The sequence below is a fragment of the Haemaphysalis longicornis genome, unplaced genomic scaffold, assembly GCF_048455015.1.
Source record: "Haemaphysalis longicornis isolate Haplotype H1 unplaced genomic scaffold, Haemaphysalis longicornis Haplotype H1 scaffold_10, whole genome shotgun sequence".
NCBI classification, from domain to species: domain Eukaryota; kingdom Metazoa; phylum Arthropoda; class Arachnida; order Ixodida; family Ixodidae; genus Haemaphysalis; species Haemaphysalis longicornis.
This window is the reverse complement of record NW_027526204.1, coordinates 97,219,835-97,235,490: the sequence shown is the minus strand read 5'-3', so window position 1 is coordinate 97,235,490 and position 15,656 is coordinate 97,219,835. Positions and strand designations below refer to the sequence as shown.

General features: G+C 48.6%; 1 protein-coding gene across 1 annotated transcript in view; it reads right to left on the bottom strand.

Moving 5' to 3' along the window:
* Positions 1-15,656, bottom strand: part of LOC144159953 (uncharacterized) — a 19,873-nt gene extending 4,217 nt beyond the window's left edge. The window contains exons 1-2 of the mRNA XM_077691596.1: positions 15,280-15,656; positions 4,334-4,581 (exon numbers count right to left, since the gene is read on the bottom strand). Coding sequence (XP_077547722.1) covers positions 4,334-4,581; positions 15,280-15,390 — 359 coding nt within the window. The 5' untranslated portion in view covers positions 15,391-15,656. The remainder of the gene's footprint in view (positions 1-4,333; positions 4,582-15,279) is intronic.

Genomic DNA, 15,656 nt, shown 5'->3' with positions numbered 1-15,656 from the left:
GGTGATATCAGTGCCTAACTATCTCTACCACCACAAGCCAAATGTGGAGAAAAGCCCAAAATTTTGAGGTTTAGGTCGGACATCAAGTGAGAGAAAGTGTCAGTGGACGTAAAAAACAAAGCTGCAATGTGAGAGCCCAGCACACACGGTTCATTAAGTGCTCCACAAACCCGAAATCAGGATTCACACCACCTTGCAACTTGTGTATCGATGAAAAGCAGTTTGCCATTTACAAAGTGAAGACAAACTTGTGGACTCCAATCTGGGGTTGCTTGTGAAGAACATAAATGACTAATGCTTGAAATGAGCAAGAGTGTAGGGGGGAGGGGGAGAATCGAGCTGGACAGAAGCGGTGAACAAGTGAGTGCACACAAAGGTGGAGAATGAAGCATAACTAGAGTGTTAATAAACTGACAGAGGTGAAGAACAAAAAAAAAGACAGGCCCTTGCAACCTGTTAAACAATGCAGGTATGCAAAAACATTTGCATTACTGGCCCTCTGCGAGAAAAGTGTAATGTCCTTTGCGGCAGGTCAAGGAATAACAAAGTTTCTTGCTATGCCCCCTTAACTCTCATTACCACGCCTACTCAAATCTCTACATGTTGTAGTCGTTTCTCGTACACCTAATGTGGTCAGTAGTTAGTCTAGGCACTACACTTATAGAATCAGTTTAAATTTTCCCGCTCCGGCAACACTGAGATTTTTGGCGGCGTTTTTTGCGAGCTGAGGTGCGAGTGTTTTTGAGGAAGGGGGCGTGGCTAAAATGCAAATCGTGGTTAGGCTGCATTACCATAATATTGTTTTGTCAAAAGGCTTCTGGCAAGTCAAGTACCAAATAATGTCAGCTTTGTATCCGACAGCGTTGAGAGGTGATAAGTACTTGAAAATGACACCAGCTATTCACTAGTGATCTTTGGTAAGGAGAAAGGGCATTTTAGATGCGAACGTATCTCATTCACTCGCCTTGTCCCTGCATCCATCCGCGTTGTCGGCGTCAACCCCTCCCCCATTCTCCTCGCCCCGCCAGCTGCGCTCTCCGCCGCTCACCCCCTCTCCTCTCCGATAGCGAACACTCTCGCGAGGGGCATTGGATTGGATTGGCTTCGATTAGACTAGATTAGATTGGCTTGGATTGGATTAAAGTGGATTGTGTTGCGTCATAGCCGCGGCAGATGCACTGGCGCCGACGCGTCCCCTCACCGTTATGCGCGCTATAGAACGCGGTGCCTGCGCCGCTCCGCTCCATCGTTCCAGCGCCATTCCTCCGCTGTCCAACGCTGCAACGTGAACCCCCTATGCGTCGCATCTACACAGGGGTTCCCGCGAGGGGAGGTGGGAGTTTTCAACAGTCTTCTCTTGAGAAACGGGCTAAGATTGTCGACAAGACCTCCTCCTCACTAATGCCTCCCCCGCAATGCAGGATGCACACATTTCTGCTTGCATTAAAATTCCTCTGCTTACATGCTTTGAAGGTAAAGCATTATGGCTTCCCTCGGCAACACTTATTGAAGACTTCTTCAGCTGCTACATTGTGTTTGAGTCTTCGCTTTTGTTTGTTCATCTTCTGGCGCAAACTAGGTACAGTCCTTGTCAAAATTTTGCGGGCCAAGCCAGAAACGCGCAGGCTGCAAAAAATTTAGTATACAAGCTTACATCCGGAGCGAGGCTGAAACTTATAATGCAGGAAAGATGAAAACACCTTTCTTAATGCCTTAAAATATTTGTTACATTTAAAGGTGAAGGCCATTATTTGAATTCTTTGTGGTCGAGAAGGCTTAGGATTGGCCTACAAAATTTTGACAAAGGGCGTTACTTTGACAGGCAGGCAAGCCCTAACTCAACTCTGCTCCCCCAGAATCGGAGTTGTGCGTGGCTGGGATGAACATGTTGCACTCACAAGCCATCATGTTTATGCGTCACGCGATGCGATGTCAGTACCACATGCACTAAGCTATCTCTTCCTCTGCCATTGGCAACAGGCAGATGGGGTGCGGTACAAGCTCAAATGCATTTACTATTTCCTTTTAACAGCAGCAGCCATTGTCTGCACCGGACAATGACACTGTTTTCACACGAGGCTCTTGAAAGGGCCACAAAGACTAAACACCCGTTTGGTTCATTACAAAGCCCGCTTTTTCCCAATTATATACCTAACCACTGATTTTACCACAAACTTCAAACAAATAACGGAGATAGAAGGAAAAACATATGAGGCAGGTATTATTCCCCATTCACAGTCTGGCAAAGTCGCAAGGTCCCTATGACATCACAAAATCTTGTTTGTGCAATAGGTGGCTGCAAGCCAAAACCACCACCGGGATGACTGGCGATGATAGTTAAGCCTCCAGTTCCATTTGATTGTATCACTGAACGCAAGTGCATTCGGGAATTCTTTTCCCACTTATTGTTTTCACATTTTCTCATTAATTCTACATTTTCTTCTCTTCTGCCGCATGCGGTACCTTTGTTATGTACTTGAATTTTTTTCTGCAAAGTTTTTAAGTTCTGGCAAAAATTACTTCCCCCCTGGCATGCAAGTCACAACAGCACGAAATTTAAAAATGTTTTTAGGACTCCCGCATTTTTTCTGTTAAAAAACATCTTTCATTGCCAGAATGGAGCTGGGGAGGTAACCAAAGGCTAGACCTGGCAAACCGAACAAACTTGCAAATTGTCTTGAAGGCCCTTTAGAGGGGCCATGCAGACAAGACAAATTTGTATGTGAAAGATTTCGTCTTTTTTGCAGTGCCCCCAGCGCTTGTCCAAACGCAAATGATGGGTTATTTACTGAGAAATTCAGGCTAACATTTTCATTCACCCACCAGATCGTGTGTGTTCCTGGTATCTGCAGGGACATCACAAGAACATGTCTTCAAGCTGTGCTGGGGAGCGTTGTTTACTGCTAGTCAACCTAGATGGCGCCACCATACCGCAACAGGATGTTTTCTGCCTTTGCTTTGTTTTCGACCATATTTGTACCTGTACCTGTTTTTTGTTCAGGTAGAAAATAATCGTTTTCTGAAACATGGTAATCGCTCAACCAATACGGACACGTAACGCACCGTCACTTACACCAATCAGCCAGTGTCGTTCGAGACAACCCGAAAGCGCCGCAGTGCTGCGCAGCTGAAACAGCATAGTGTGCGCAGTACCAACAGCAGTGCGCATCGGTACTTCGGTGTTTACGTGTACTTTCTTTACTTCCACTGTTTATCCAACCATTCTTAATGCTATGCCCTAATTGTAAGCACAAATAGCTCCGTCGGCAAGCTTATAAGCCCTGCCAATTTGCATTTGGTTTTGCAGGCCCCAACCAATCGCAGAGCTGGCACGTATGACTTCATAGGTTCTGTTGCAGGAAATGAGCTACTGGGTCGCATGGCCATTCCCTTTTTACCTAATTACGTAACTGGTTAAAGCAAAGTTTAAGTTAAAAGTACACTTAAACCTGGATATAACGCAGTTGACAAGAATTTGCAATTTTTTTGCTACGTGCAGGTTTCAAGTAAAGGTTCGCATGAATGAAGCAGAAACGAAACCAAAATTAGAAGTTAGTGAAAGGGAACTCACCCTTCAAAAATTTATCTCATAGCGAAAAGCTGCGAGATTTCGGCCTGCTGCTTTCCCCCGAGCTTAGGCGTTACACGGTGCTGCGAAGAACTTACCCCCCCCCCCCCCCCCCCCCCGTATTTGCAAACGTACCTTTTGCTTTTGACACTTCCGCAGTGCGTTAACGCGTTCCAAGGAGCAAAACTTTCGCTGAAAAGATGCCCTTTCAAGAACGTGATGCTTTTTTCCGCACTCAAAATTGGTACGAGGGTGCTAGCTAGGGTGCTGTACGGGGCGGCGACGTTCTTCTGTCGGGCGGAGACTGCATTTAAAATTGCAAGCTTGTCTCGGCAAGGCAAAAGTTTGTTCTCTGGCAGCAGAAAGCATCATTGACAAAACACCACCACAAATAGCAGTGGAGACGTGCTATTACACGCCGATAAGCAGGCATAGCAGCTAACTCACATTGCACTCACACATGGAAAGGCGCGATAGTGTGCGTAGCGGGAAACATTTCGCTAAATTAGTTCATTCCTCCAGTGATTTCTCAGAAAAAGTGCAAAAAACAATTATTCAGTAGTAGCATAGTGAATTCGTTATATCCAGGTTAACTAGCGCAATGCCTTCGGTTGATTAAACTTTGTTCAATCGAGGAATTCGTTACATACAGGTTTAACTGTAGTGTTAGTACGATTCTAATGAGGCAATCTTTCGAATGAACCAAACGTGTTTTGTCTGCACGGCTCCTTCAAAGGCTTTCACCTCAAAAAGCAAGCAACGTACCAGACTGCGCCTTCTCCCCCATTCTGTGCTGCTGGTGACTGGAAGAGCTGGCGACGTGCCACGTCCCCAGCGCCTCCCGGAGTGCTCGACACTGAACTGGACAGGGTGAAGTCCACGAGGCTGGGCTGTTCGATGTCGGCAATCGGAGTGGCCATCCACTCCATCAGCTGGGCCACTATTCGCTTGCCTTCCCGCAACGCCATGGAGCGGCTGAGCACGGGGGACTCCGCTGCAGCCTCCTCAGACTTCTGCAGCGGGAAAGAAATGGGAAACGTCAATGGGCGAATTCCAGGGTCCAGATTCAAGGCACTGGGTGTAGCCTTTTGAGAGCCACTCTTGAAAACCTAACAAAACCAATGGTCATGGAGAGAGGGAGGCTTGGAATGGCAATGGGATCATTGCTAGAGTCACCGTTACAGCAAGTCCCTTTGTCGGAACAATGGCTCCAGCAACAGTTTTTATCCCACCTATTTGTAATGATTGTTCGTTGGAGCGACACGGGAAAACACTGTTAATGTGACAAAAAGTTCCTATGAAAAATTAAGCAAGCAACAAACACTCCTTCAGTCTTTGTGTAGCCTCGCGTCGCTTCTAGGCTTGTTGACTAAAACGGGAAAAATTTAAAGGTGTTGTGCCACCAAATTTGTTGCTTGTGCATTCTTTGTTGCAAACGTTTTATAATTCGTTAGAAAGCATGATACATGCTCTCACACGCACATATTCTGAGTGAAAAATTTATTATCGCACGATTCATGTGAACAGGATTCGGTTTCGGTTTCTGGGCGCCGATTCAAGCAGTGACGTCAAAGTGTTGCGAGGAGGTTCTGCCACGGCGGCGCTGCGGTACGTTGCGACTTTACTGCGGCGTCTGCTCCCCCACATACGTGCTTCACCACGGAAGTAAACACGCCGACTCGTCACGTCAAGCCGCGACAGCTCCGACGCGGATTCTTTGTCTGCATCCTCGGATGCAGACAAATGAAAACCATGGATTTGCAAACCATAAAAATGCTAAAAAAACGCTCAAAAAAAAAAAAAAAGCTGCCTCCGCCGCGAATCGAACCGGCAACGTTGACCGGATGGGCGGAACGCGCGAGACCACTGAGCCAGCGAACAAACGATTCCGCTCCGCGATATAGCCGGTGTACTAGATGGAGGCCCATCCTTGGAGTCGTACGTCGGTGTTTACTAGCTAGTTTACAGAATTCCTGGCTTGTAAACTCACATTTTTTAAATAGCGCTTGCGCAGCAAGGTTCCGCGAAGCCCCCGCGACAGCTTATCGCCATCAACTCTGCTCTTCTGCGAAAGCGCTCGCAAAAATAAGTGTGCCCGGCTGCGACTGCGATTTTGCACTGAAGGGATAGTGCTTGCCGTACTTTGGTTTTACGTTTTACGTAAAAACCTTTGCCGATACTGATCCCTTATTACCCAAATTACCCTACGTAACTGTTCTTCTGCACGAAACTGACCTTATATTTTCTACAGGCGAGCCGATCGCACACGCATTCCGGGGTAGCGGCGTCGCTGAAGAGCACGGCCGAAGCGTCGAACGCCAAAATACGGATCGCATTAGCGCTAGTGTTGAGTTGTATGGGCTTCATGGAACTTACTGAGTTTATTACCCTCCAGAAACTAACAAAATAGAGCCGCGTTCATTGCGGCACGAATGTTGTCGGGGCGCAGTTTTCGCTTCTCGGTCGATTGACGACGCGTCGTGCGACCAGTCAGGCGACCGGTTTTGTTGGCGTCTTCGGTCGGCGAGTCAGTCACACTACGGCGACTTTCCATCGGCCGACGTGTTTGTGTCGCCGTCGGCGTGGTGTGACAACGCGGTCAGTTGGCCGATGTTTTAACGACTCGTCGGCGTCGCCGTCGTATCGGTATAGTGTGTCGATACGACCAAGCGACCAAACAAACTGTGGTAACTGGAGTTCACGTTCACGTCGCTCGAGTCGCTAGCGTTGTATGACGTCACAAACTTTGCTGCGCTGGCAATACACTGACGTCATGGTTAGTGGCGCTAGCGATGGGTCCCGATTTCCAGAAGAGCATTTAGGTAATTTTTAGAAGCGAATTAAAATATATATTAAGCACTTGCTGTACCCAGCACTTCGTGTTGAGGGTCGTTGCATGCAGAGGAAGCCTACAGCAGGCTTTTTACAGACTTAAAATTTGGTGGCACAACACCTTTAAAGATTTTCAAGGGTCGATAAACTTCGGGACTTTCGATGCCGTAAAGCTGCAATTAAAGGCAAGCAGCTCGATGAAAGTGACGTTTGATACACATGACCGAGTCATATGTGTCAAGATCATTTTTACACTCCCACTGCTGCAGTTGTTTATATGCAAGGGCACTCTTCACTGCCAACTAAGCATCTTCGGTAAAATAACTTTGCACGGCGTTCACATCAACGTTTGTTTCCAAAATGCCGCAGTGCACGTGCCCGGGCCTCTGTTCAACATCACTTTCATCGAGCTGCTTGCCTTGAATTGCAGCTTTTGCAGCACCCTCACCCACTAGCCACTGTCTGTAATCAAAGTGTCACGACATGCCCGCCGCAATCTTCGCCGACGCGTTTTTCAGCACCAATCCATTTTCATAAGCTCGGCAAAGCTCGAAAGCTTGTCCCCAACGTTAAAGTTGACATCTCCGGCTGCGGCAGCTTGGCGCCCAGAAGCAGCATTCCCCGGCAACTTTTCTCTCGGGCTAATCTGCCGGCTGCCAGCAAAATAGGACCTGCGAAAATGTGCCGGCTGCCTGCAAAATAGCAACTGTGAAAATGTGCCGGCAGAATAATCACGTGGACTGGGCCAGCCAATGGGAAGGAACTGCCGGCAAAATAGCCACTGCCAAAAACAAAACCCATAATTGGTGAAAAAAATATATTCCAGAAAAATTTTAGAACGGTTGAGAATGCAATGCATACCTCTATGGCACTCTAAGAAAAACGCACACGAGAACGCGAGCGGCCTGCAAATGTTAACCCCATAGCAAAGCACGAATGAAATAAGAATAAACAGATCACCATTCCGTTAATACGCTAGCGAAAGAGGTATTTTTAAAGAGGTATGTAAGGACCAGGAAACAACGTCACAAGGATATGTCAGCGCTGGTGCCTAACTAGGTTTAAAAAACTGCTGTTCATACGTTCACTTGCACTATACTCGGTTACAACTCAAGAACGGCACCACCTCATGTAGTGTATCACTCCGCCAAATCGCGGGACCAGTGCACGCGCGTTTTGAAAGGGGTTTGCTATGAATGCGTTATTTCGTCTGCCTTGTCTCACGCAGTTTGTTTGTCGTCACTGGAGTCGTTTATAAGCATATTAAGTCAAAAAAATCACGGGAACGGATCACGCCATGTTTAAAATATTCCCAGTAACGCCCTACTTGCGCCGCGCGGAGAAACATCCGGCTACGGTGACAAGGCACAGCGGCAACTTCCGGTGCAATTCTTAAAGGAGTACTGACACGAAATTTTTATGTTACGTTTTTTTCGCTGCTATGCGTGCCTACCAGCCCACTAATCATAGAATGACAGATTAGACGGTCGAGCGCAGCGTAAACATTCATTTACGGCGTCGTTTATTCGTGCCAGTTTCGGTTTCGACAAAAAAAACGCCGAGCGGCCGCCATGACAGCATGTATGACATGGCGTCACCATTCTTGCCGTATCGCTGCCTCTCTGGAAGCGCGCGCGAGCGAGCGCCAAGGAGGATATACACCATTTTCCTTGCTAGAGATGGGCGCCGCCATTTGCTTTTTCTGACCGGACGCTAGCGCCGTCTATGAAGCGACCGCCGAAACTTCCGCGCTGGGCTGTTAAGTGCTCCGTTCTTTCCGTGCGTCTGCTCGGTACCCGTGCATTACCAAGTGAACCGTAGTGGTTTGGCGTTAAGTTAGCGGTTGCAGTGCTTGTGTGTGTGTGTTCTGTTTTGTTTTCATCATATGCGGGCGGATTTTAGGTCCTAATTTGCTGCCAGAGTGGGAATTCCGACCCCGGCTGTTGCGAGCAGCAGTAGCAGTGTGGTGGTGGTGCCGGTGGTGCTCCGCAGTTCCGCGATGCAAACGTACCGGTATGGCACCGACTGACATAGAAATCGATATCGGGGAGTAAATACGTGTTTTCAATGCCACCGTGCTTGTTATGTTCACCGATTAGTCATGTTTACGGAAGCGCGGACGTCGAATTCGGAGCGCGCACAGCATATGTGGGTCACGGTGATCCGTGCTCGCGATGGACTTTCGACGAGGCGATTGCTACGCTGTTGACATTGCAATGCAATATAATCTTTCTTAACTAGACTTATGACGGTTACTGACGAAACGAAATTACCTGGGCGGAAAATTAACACGACCGCACAAAATTACTATTCGAAGGTTGAGCAGAAGGGTCGACGTTCGGGCGAGTTAATATTGGTTGATCATGATCGTGATCATGATTTACCTAACTCTGCGCAGCGCATGTGGCCTGTCGCTCGGAGCCCACCTTTGTGAAACCGCTGCTTGCACCGCGAATGCTTTACGCGACCAGCAGTAACTGTTTTGTAATTGTAATACTTTAGATTCCGTGGCAACGCAAAAGGATTAGAAGCTTTTCCTTTGGCCGCGTTGTGAACAGGTTGAGCTATTTTCCAAATGCAGCGTTCACGCGTATCTCGAGCTGCGTTTCCACATTTGGCTGCCTGCTTATCCTGCTATCGACCAGCAGTGTGCGATGAAAAAAGTTATCCTTTCATATCGTTTGGCAGTGTAATGCGTTGGCCTCAAAAAAAAAAAAAAGTAAACAAAACGCCGTGATTTTAAAGGTTAGATTAGATGAAACAGGGCCGTACCCAGAGGGGGGGTTTGGGGGTTCAAACCCCTCCCGAAATCTTTTCCAGGCAGCACAAAAAACAATACCCCCCCCCCCCCCGGGCCCCCCGAAAAAAATTTCTGCGTACGGCCCTGAGATGAAAAGGGTATTGTTTAATGCCAATCGGCTGTAATGACCAAACAATATATGGTATTTTAAATTGACTACAAGGAAGCAGAAGTTATTGTAATGTTGTATTGTATCGGCGCTCGTGAAAGATCCCCAGGTGGTCAAAATTAACCCGGAGCCCTCCACTACGGCGCGCCTCATCACCCAGAAGCGTCGGGGCGTTAAACACCATAATGAATCAATTAATCAATCAATCAATGCTGTATGGTAAAGGATAAAGTTGCTTCTAACATTTCAGGAGGTTCCGTTCCCTGTCGCAGCTTTGCGTGTGATAAATGGATTTTGCTCCGCCTGCTTGCCGTCGCACCCAACAAACCCTGGAGTTGGTCGTTGGTACAAAGTCGTTGCGATTTATCAGCGGCATCCACCAATATCTCAACTCGGTGTGTGTTGGGAAGCGATGCAGCAAAAACACGCCGCAACCGCACTGCATTTTCTCCAGGCAGTGTCGTGCACATGCGTGCTGTCAGCGACTGTTTCTCGCTTTCTCTGGTTGTTCAATAACCCACCACCGCGCAGTGCTGACCAAGTGACGTTTGCGCCTTGAACGGCATCGCAGCATTGGCTAAAACAGTTGAAAGTTCCGCAAAAACTAAGCACGCGGTGCGAAATACCCCCTGTATACGCAGCGGAGCATACCGCGCCGAGCGATGTTAACAGCCCAGCGCGCACAGGCAACACTGGTCGGCCGCCGAGAGAACTGGTTTGAGAGTATTTTCCTCCTTTCCCGGCTGGTTATGGAAAATGGTGTATAAAGATTTGCTGGAGTGGAAGCGGCGCCCGCCAGGTGACGCCAGCGGCCGCCATCTTGCCGGAGGCAGAAAGCGCGCTGCCGCCGTATCGCCTCCACGCTTCATCGCTGGTGCACGCTGTTTTGTTGGAAGTTTTCGATTAGTGCAAGCCTTGCTTTTGGATAATGGTTGCCTCCTGCGTTGCCTACGGATGTACAAACAGGCTGAAGAAAGGTTGTGGCCTCACATTTCACCTGTAAGTATATGAAAGCGTGTTTAATTGAGCTACTCGCGGTCGTTTCAGCCGCATTCTAGTTTGCCTGCACGTCCGCGCATGAAGGAGCAGCAAAATGACATTGCGTGTACGTGGGCCACAGTTGATTGTCGTATATTTCTTGACAGGTTTCCGAAGAATGCAGAGGTGCGGAGTCTTTGGGAGCGGGCAGTTCGCCGTGAAGGGTGGCCCGCTAAGGATGGAGACCGCCTGTGCTCTGTGCATTTCACTCCTGAGTGTTTCGACCGCACTGGGCAAACGACGCGACTGCGGGTGGGAAGTGTGCCCACGGTGTTTCCAGCTTTTCCGCCTCATCTGCAGAAACCTGTAAGTATTACTGCCATCGTTGAACGAGAAGCAAAATGCTTAGCGTGCATTACGCTTGTGGCGTTACGGCCGCGATATAATTACTTGTTCCATGAAATGTTGTTACGGGTATGCGCGGAATTTTTGGTGGGCCGAGAATTGGCGGTACGGTGGAGGAGTACCTGTTGTTAACTGGTGATGAAAATACATTCGGCAAATGGAAAGTTATACCAGAGCGGGTGCCATGCCTTTTTTTGCTGGCGTACAACGTCTCGTGCACGACAATGAAAAAGCTTGTTACTTATTACATCTATTATTTTTCTCAAGAAAATGTGTAGCTTAAATGTTGGATCCAGAGCATTGGTGTGAAGTTTTATTTAGTTTTTGCGCTTGCTGCCTTTTTAACTTGTCTGAGAAAACGTATGGTTTCAACTTCAGGTCAAACGGAAGCGTCCCGACCCCAAGTCTCGGGATTTCCCGGCCCCGCCTGGTTCTGAGCGTTCTGGGTTGTGCGACCTGCCTGGAGCTGAAGATCTTCCTGAAGACTCGCCCACCAAACAGTTCTACAAAGAGAAGGTCCTTGCTTCACAAGAAGAGATAACACAGTTAAAGAAGAAGGTCAAAACACTGCAGCAAACTAAACGAAGGCTGGTCAAGAGAAATGAAACCGCCCAAGAAATCATCAAAGAAATCAGAGAGCGAAGACTCCTGTCAGAAGAAGGTTCGCATGTGTTTACATCTGTTTTCTCAGATGACATCCAGCAACTACTTTGCAGGGCAGGCAATGAACAGAAGGGCAAGTACCCACCTGAGCTGCGAGCATTTGCACTGACTTTACATTTTTATAGCCCAGCCGCGTACGAGTACGTACGATCCAAGTTCAACGAGGCCCTCCCGTCCCAGCGAACACTCAGGGGCTGGTACAAGTCGATTCAAGGAGCTCCTGGCTTCACAGCCGAAGCATTTGCTTTCCTTGAGAAGTTTGCAGAAGCACGTGATGAGCCCTTCTACTGCGCTCTCATTGTAGACGACATGGCCATCAGGAAACACGTAGAGCTAGTTGGGGATAAGGTAGTAGGGTATGTTGACTTCGGTACTGGGCTTGACGATGACAGTCTTCCTGAAGCTGCTAATGCGTGTGTCTTCATGATCGTTGGCGTCAACGTCAGATTTAAGATGCCAGTTGGATACTTCCTAATCGACTCACTCACAGGAGCAGAGAGGGCCGAGCTGGCCAAACAGTGCATTGAGAAGCTTGCGTCAGTGAAGGCTGAAGTTGTCTCACTCACGTTTGACGGAGCCTCGTCGAATTTCACTATGGCCAGGTGTTTAGGTGCTCAACTTCGTGTTGACTGTGAGCAAATTTCTACAAGCTTTGTGAACCCGGCTGATAATGCTAAGAATGTTTACGTTATCCTAGACGCCTGCCACATGATAAAACTTATCCGCAATTCCTTGGCGAACTTAAGCTACATTGTTGACGCTGAAGGAAACCACATCAAGTGGGCCTACATAGTGGCATTGGAGGCATTGCAGCGTTCGGAAGGGCTGCGGCTGGGAAACAAACTCACGAAAGTCCACGTGCAATGGGAAAAACAAAAAATGAAGGTGCGGTATGCTGTGCAAGCATTGAGTTCCTCTGTTGCTGACGCCTTGGACTTCTGTGAGAACGTGCTGAAGCTACCCCAGTTCCGGGGCGCCAGTGCAACATCGAAGTTCGTGAGGGTTTTCGATCACCTGTTCGACCTCTTGAATTCCAGGAACCCTTTTGCAAGGTCCTACAAGGCTCCTCTGCGGAAGCAGAATGAAGCCTGCTGGAAGCCATTCTTTGCCGACACCCAAGCGTATATAAAGGGATTGAGAGATCCGTCTGGACGGCCAGTTTTAGAAGGCTTGAAAAAAACTGGTTTTCTAGGCTTCTTGATCTGCATGGCGAGCACTGAAAAAATGTTTGACGAGCTTGTTGGCCAGGGTAAGCTGAAGTACTTGTTGACGCACAAACTGAGCCAGGATCACGCTGAGAACTTCTTCGGATCTGTTCGTGGCCGAGGCGGGTATAACAACAACCCAACCGCTGCCCAGTTCATGGCGGCATACAAGCGTTTGCTGGTGCAAACAGAAGTGACGTCTTCTAGTTCGGGAAACTGCACCAAAGACATGGTTTCCATCCTGAATACCACTACTGTTGTCGCCCAGGTAGACGCAGCGAGCACGCTCACGGACATGCGCAGGTCCTCGATCTTGGAGCCTCATGACGACCACGACTACGCGCACCCCGAAAACCTTTCTGCCGTAGTTGTTGCGGTGGTGCCTTATATCGCAGGCTTCGTTGTACGCCAAGTGTGCAAGACAACAACATGCGAAGAGTGTATTCCAGCCTTGTACTCAGATGAGCCAGCTCCTCTAGTTCAGCAGAAAAACAGAGGTGGGCTTGTTTCCCCGTCCAAGGATGTCATTGGCTTGTGTGAAGCCGTTGAAAAGGGGCTGCGACGGCTACAGATTGAGTGTGGAACAATTCAAGCAGTCAACTCCCAGTCAAAGCATCTCGTTTTGGAAGTGCTACGTCTGTCTGTAGAGGAAAAATGGTTTCAGAAGCTAGAGCAGCACATTCTTGACCTTGATCCCCTTGACAATCATATCTACAGCTTGTGCAAAAAAGTTGCAGAGCTGTATGTGAAAATCCGCATCCACCACATGACAAAAGAAAGAAACCGCGAGATCATCAAGGACAGGGTCAGGCCAGTTCTTTCCAGAATGATCATCTTCAAACACCAGTGAGTCTCCCCGCAGTGCGCATTTTGGCTATGCTGTCGCATATATTTTTAATGTTTGTGTGATTTTGTAATTTGTGCCATTTTCGCGTTTTTCTAAGCGTTTTCGTAGGCCATTTGGCCACTGACAAGCAAAGAATAAATGCTTACAACCTGGCGCAAGTGTTTTTATTGCTTTGAAGACGCGGGAAACTGCATCTGCTGCTCAAATAAGCACGAGCGCAGCTGTACTCGACTGTTTCTTGCCACTTCCAAGATGGCCGCCGGCGGCTCGGCGCGGCTTCACCCGCTCCCATGGGCACGCATAGGCGGCTTCCACTCCAGAAAGTTTTTATATCCTCCTTGGCGAGCGCACGCGCGCGCCCAGACCGGCCGAGGTCTTCGCCGTCCCCACAGGCCTGGGCAGCATGACGTCAGTCCCAAAACCATGACGTGTACACACGCCCGAGCAGCGCGCGCCAACCACAGCCAGCGCGTCGGCTTCGTCACGGGAGCCCCGACGTCGGCAGTTTGGGGCACGTAGCAGATGATGTCACGTCGGCCCGCTCTCGGCTTTCTCGTGCGGGCGAAGATTAAAATGGATTTTAAATATGTTTCGCTGAACGGTTGCTGTTGAAACTTGCTGGGAGATATCTCCTGATAAAAAGGAAGCGTTTTACATAGTTATCTCAGCTTTGAAATTTCGTGTCAGTACTCCTTTAAGTTGTCACCGAGTATAGTCAACATGGCAAAGCCACAATCGTGATGAAGCAAAGTTGTCACTGTTGATAATGTGATGCACCTCCGTCGATCGCTTTTCGGTTGATTTGGGAAGGTCGGTTGGGGCGGCAGGAAGTTTCATAAAGTGTAATTATTTTTCGTTTTTCCCTGACTGAAACGCTTCCATGATACGAGAGGACGGTTAATACGCTGAAGACTTGTGTGCCTTCCATACAGACCAGCTCGAGCCAAGGAACGAGCATTTTAAATTTTCCTTGAGAGGGGGGTGGGGAGGGAGGAAGCTACGGTTCCGGGTCTCACATTTGCTAATCATCTCTGCTTGAAATTAGACATTCTATCAGGGCTTGAAGTGAACCAGAGAACGGTAGGCCGTTTAGCCTTAGGCGCGCATGGAAAAACAACAAAGCAGTGCAGGGAGATATGGGATGGGCGTCGTTTGAAGTTGGAGAAGCGCCGAACAAAATGTGTTTTGAGATGAGGTTGAGAGCAATGGATCAACGAAGGTGGGCAGCTAAGGTTTTTAGGTACCTATATTTGAAAAGCATGGACACGCAGTGTTTAAGGAGGACTAGAAGGCTAACGATGAAATACGGAAAGTTCAGTGGAGAATCCAAAAAAGTAAAGGTAACGAGAAAAGAGGCAAGGCAGATAGAAACGAATAAATGGAGAGAAAAAAAAATGGAAGCTAAAACGTTGTTAGAAATGTACAGGGCTGAGAAATTGGACACCAGAAAGGAAAATTTGTGCGATAGTTCCCAGGGCAGTGCTTTGATTTTTGAGGCTAGAGCAGGTTGCTTGCGAACCAAGAGCTCTGTGGGGAAGTATTCATGAAATGATGGGGTATGCGTGGTCTGCGGAAAAGAAAAACTATGCGGCGGGGGTGTTATCCGAGGAACTCTGTACTAGAAGGGGTAGGCAAAACGATAGGCTGACATATCGTGTCAGTGACAGGCTCTCGGCAAACACCCCTCGGTTCCGCATGACCGACGCACCCACGGGGTCCGCCCCCAAGGCTTACGACAGCCACCTTCCCCCAGAGTCCGACTACCATTGGAAAAAGCAAGCAGCTGAACACTTCGCATAAGCTTTGCCCTGCTGATTAGTTGAACGGCAGAAACTGCTGCCTCGGAAGAAAGTCAGCGCCGTGCACACTTACCAGCTGTGCTGTGTTGCTCTTCGGCCCGTCGGTGCCGGCGACGAACGGCTGGCAGACTGTCGCGGTCGGAGTCCAGCCACTGTGCGTGGCTGCAGCAGGACTGCCCGGCATACTGCCCAGTTCGAAGTGTGGCACAGGCACGGGAAGCACGTCAGGTCTCGCGCTGCTCGCGCGACGCGCCGTTCAAAATTGGATTACGCGCTTCTTTGTGCGAGAGAAGAAAAACAAGAAAAGAAAGGTTGTCACTTCGGCCTGGACGCATTTACGTACACGCTAATAGTCACCAAAAATTAAAAAAACATAATGGCTATTCAAAAGCATAACAAAAGTTTTAATTATACAGATATTAGAGAGTTTTAGCAGTCCGTTCGCTACGT